The sequence below is a fragment of the Penaeus monodon genome, chromosome 9 (genome assembly GCF_015228065.2).
Source record: "Penaeus monodon isolate SGIC_2016 chromosome 9, NSTDA_Pmon_1, whole genome shotgun sequence".
Classification (NCBI taxonomy): domain Eukaryota; kingdom Metazoa; phylum Arthropoda; class Malacostraca; order Decapoda; family Penaeidae; genus Penaeus; species Penaeus monodon.
In genome coordinates this window covers 43,342,408-43,344,907 of record NC_051394.1, presented here as the reverse complement: position 1 = coordinate 43,344,907, position 2,500 = coordinate 43,342,408, and the positions used below count along the sequence as shown (strand labels likewise).

At 35.0% G+C, this 2,500-nt stretch overlaps 1 protein-coding gene across 4 annotated transcripts in view; it reads left to right on the top strand.

Annotated features, from left to right (window-relative positions):
* The window catches only part of LOC119577186 (facilitated trehalose transporter Tret1-like), an 11,507-nt gene that overhangs the window by 144 nt on the left and 8,863 nt on the right, over nucleotides 1-2,500 (top strand). For 3 of the 4 annotated variants that reach the window (XM_037924913.1, XM_037924910.1, XM_037924911.1), the window contains exon 2: nucleotides 298-399. Coding sequence is in view for 2 of the 4 variants with exons in the window: in XM_037924910.1 (XP_037780838.1) it covers nucleotides 357-399 (43 nt within the window). In the remaining 2 variants the exon portion in view is untranslated. Of the gene's footprint in view, nucleotides 400-2,500 lie in introns of all 4 variants that reach the window. The other variant, XM_037924912.1, reaches the window with a different exon arrangement.

The following is a 2,500-nucleotide window of genomic DNA, read 5'->3' as shown; positions in this document are numbered from 1 at the left end:
TTTTGTTGAAAAGGAGTTCAGTTTGTCTGCTGTTGTTTATTTCTTGTTTTACGTTTTTTTTTGTATTTTTTTTTTGGGGGGGGGGGAAGCATTGTGCAGTTTTAATTATTTTATTATTTTTATTTATATTATATTTATTTATCTATTTTATTTTGCGTTCCGTTTTCTGTTGCGTTTTTTTTTCTTTCTTTCTTTCGGGAACTTCGTCGTTTTGAAAGAAATTTTGTATTGTGTTTTTTTCCTTCGCTCTTTCCCTCTACCTACCTCTTTTATGTGTCTATGCGAATTATCGTTTAGTTTGCGTCGATGAGAAGAAGCAGAAGAGAAGAAGAAAGTGGAAATAGGGAAACACAACGATGGAGAAAGAATCATACGAAATAGACGCTTTGGAACAAAAAGGTAAGTCATCATTATTATTGTTGATTTAACAAAAGCGATAAAAAGAATGATGATACTAATGATATTTTTCATTATTATCATTCTTCTTCTATATCTTCTTCTCATTATTATCATTATTATTATCATCATCATTCTCATTATTATCATTATTATTATTGTTGATATTCTTCATTGATCATCATATATCATCAATCATCAATCAATCATTCAATTATTACTCATATTATCACAATCATATATCAATCAATCATCATCATCATCATTATCATTTCATTATATCATCATCATCATCATCATTATCATTATCATCATCATCTCATCATCATCATCATCATCATCATCATCATCATCATCCATTATATACCATTATCATTTATTATCTATCATTATCGATATCATCATCATCAGATCAGAAAGTAATAGAGTATTATCATCATCATAGCATATCATCACATCAATCATCATAGACATTATGTGATACAAAGATAGATGAGATATCAGATATCAATACATATACAGATACAGATACTAATAATATAAAGAGAGAAGATATAGAGAGGAGATAGTAAGAAAGAGAAAAGAAGTAGTAATAAAAGAGAGAGAGAGAGAGAGAGAGAGAGGAGAGAGAGAGAGAGAGAGAGAGAGACACCAAAGAACTGAAAAAGAAGAGAAACAAAGAGAGATATGACATATATGTGTCTGAGTAATGAGATAGATTGCCTGGTGGTTCTTTCCAAAGGTCAGATTGAGAAAAGAGAGGAAAAGGAAAAAATTAATAAAATATACAATGTGGAAAATCCTAATTAGCTGTGTTGATAAATACACGTGCAATAATGTGAGTAATGATAATGATAATGATGATGTTGAGGACGAAACTGTGATTGATAATGATGATGATGAAGATAATGAAATATGAATGAAACGATAATGATGAAGATGAATCGTAAACATAGTGAAGAAGATGATTGTAAATATAAAAATGAAGATCGTAAATATAGTGATGAAGATGATCGTAAATATAATAATGAGGATGATCGATGAAGATGACAATGTCTAATGGTGAAACAATAATGAAATAATAAAATTAACGACGTAAGCAGTTACAGGTAGTAACGACATTTAACAGTAATTATAGTGATGATGGTTACAAATAAAAACGATGCGGTAAAGGGAATAACTCAAGGAGGAATTTATAGCTAAACTAAGCAGTCTTCTTTGGTCAAAACCTGTTTACTGTTCATCACCTCCCCCCCCCCCTATCTCTTCCCCCATCCTCGTCTCTCTCCGTCAGTTAGTTGACTTCTGGTTCTCTCCCTCCCTCTCTCTCTCTCTTTCGTCACTTCTTCCATCTCATTCTTTCTTCTCCCTCTTCCTTTTCCTCTCCTTTCTTTCTATCCCTCTTTCTCTCTTCTCCTTCCTTGTGTTTTCTTCTGTCTCTTCCTTTTCTTCCTCTTCTCCTTGCCCCTCCCTCTCTCCTTCCTTCTGTCCACTCCTCTATTCCTTCCTTTCCCTCTCTTTCTTTCCCACCTCCTTCCTTCTCTCTCCTCCTTCACCCTCTCTCTTACTTCTATTTCTGTCCCCTTTTCTTCATTTTCACTCTCTCCCATTTCCCTCTTCCTCCTCTCTCTCTCCTACCTCCACCTTCTCTTCCTCACCCTCCTTCTTCCTCTCTTTCTCTCATTTCTCTCTCTTCTCTTTTTCCTCGCTCTCTTTCGCTACTCATTTTTATTCCTAAACTACTATTTTTGATGAGTTAAATGTGTTTATATGTTTGTTTGTTTGTGTCAGTGTATATTCACATGTTTGTGTGGGTGAGTGATCGCATGTGTGTCTCTGTGTATGTACACGTGTGTGTGTGTGTCTGGACATGTACGCACATGTGTGTCAATTTATGTACGCATGTGTGTGTGCTTGTGCATATACACACGTATCTGTGTCTGTGAAAGTACTCATATGTGTGTCTGCGTGTACGTGCGTGTGTGTGTGGATTAATCACCTCCCCCCCCCACAGAATGTGGATCTTGGCTGCCCCTAAAAAGGCTTTGGTGACCGGATCTTAACCCTAAACTTATAGTGTCACCAGGAAGAATATGGTATGATT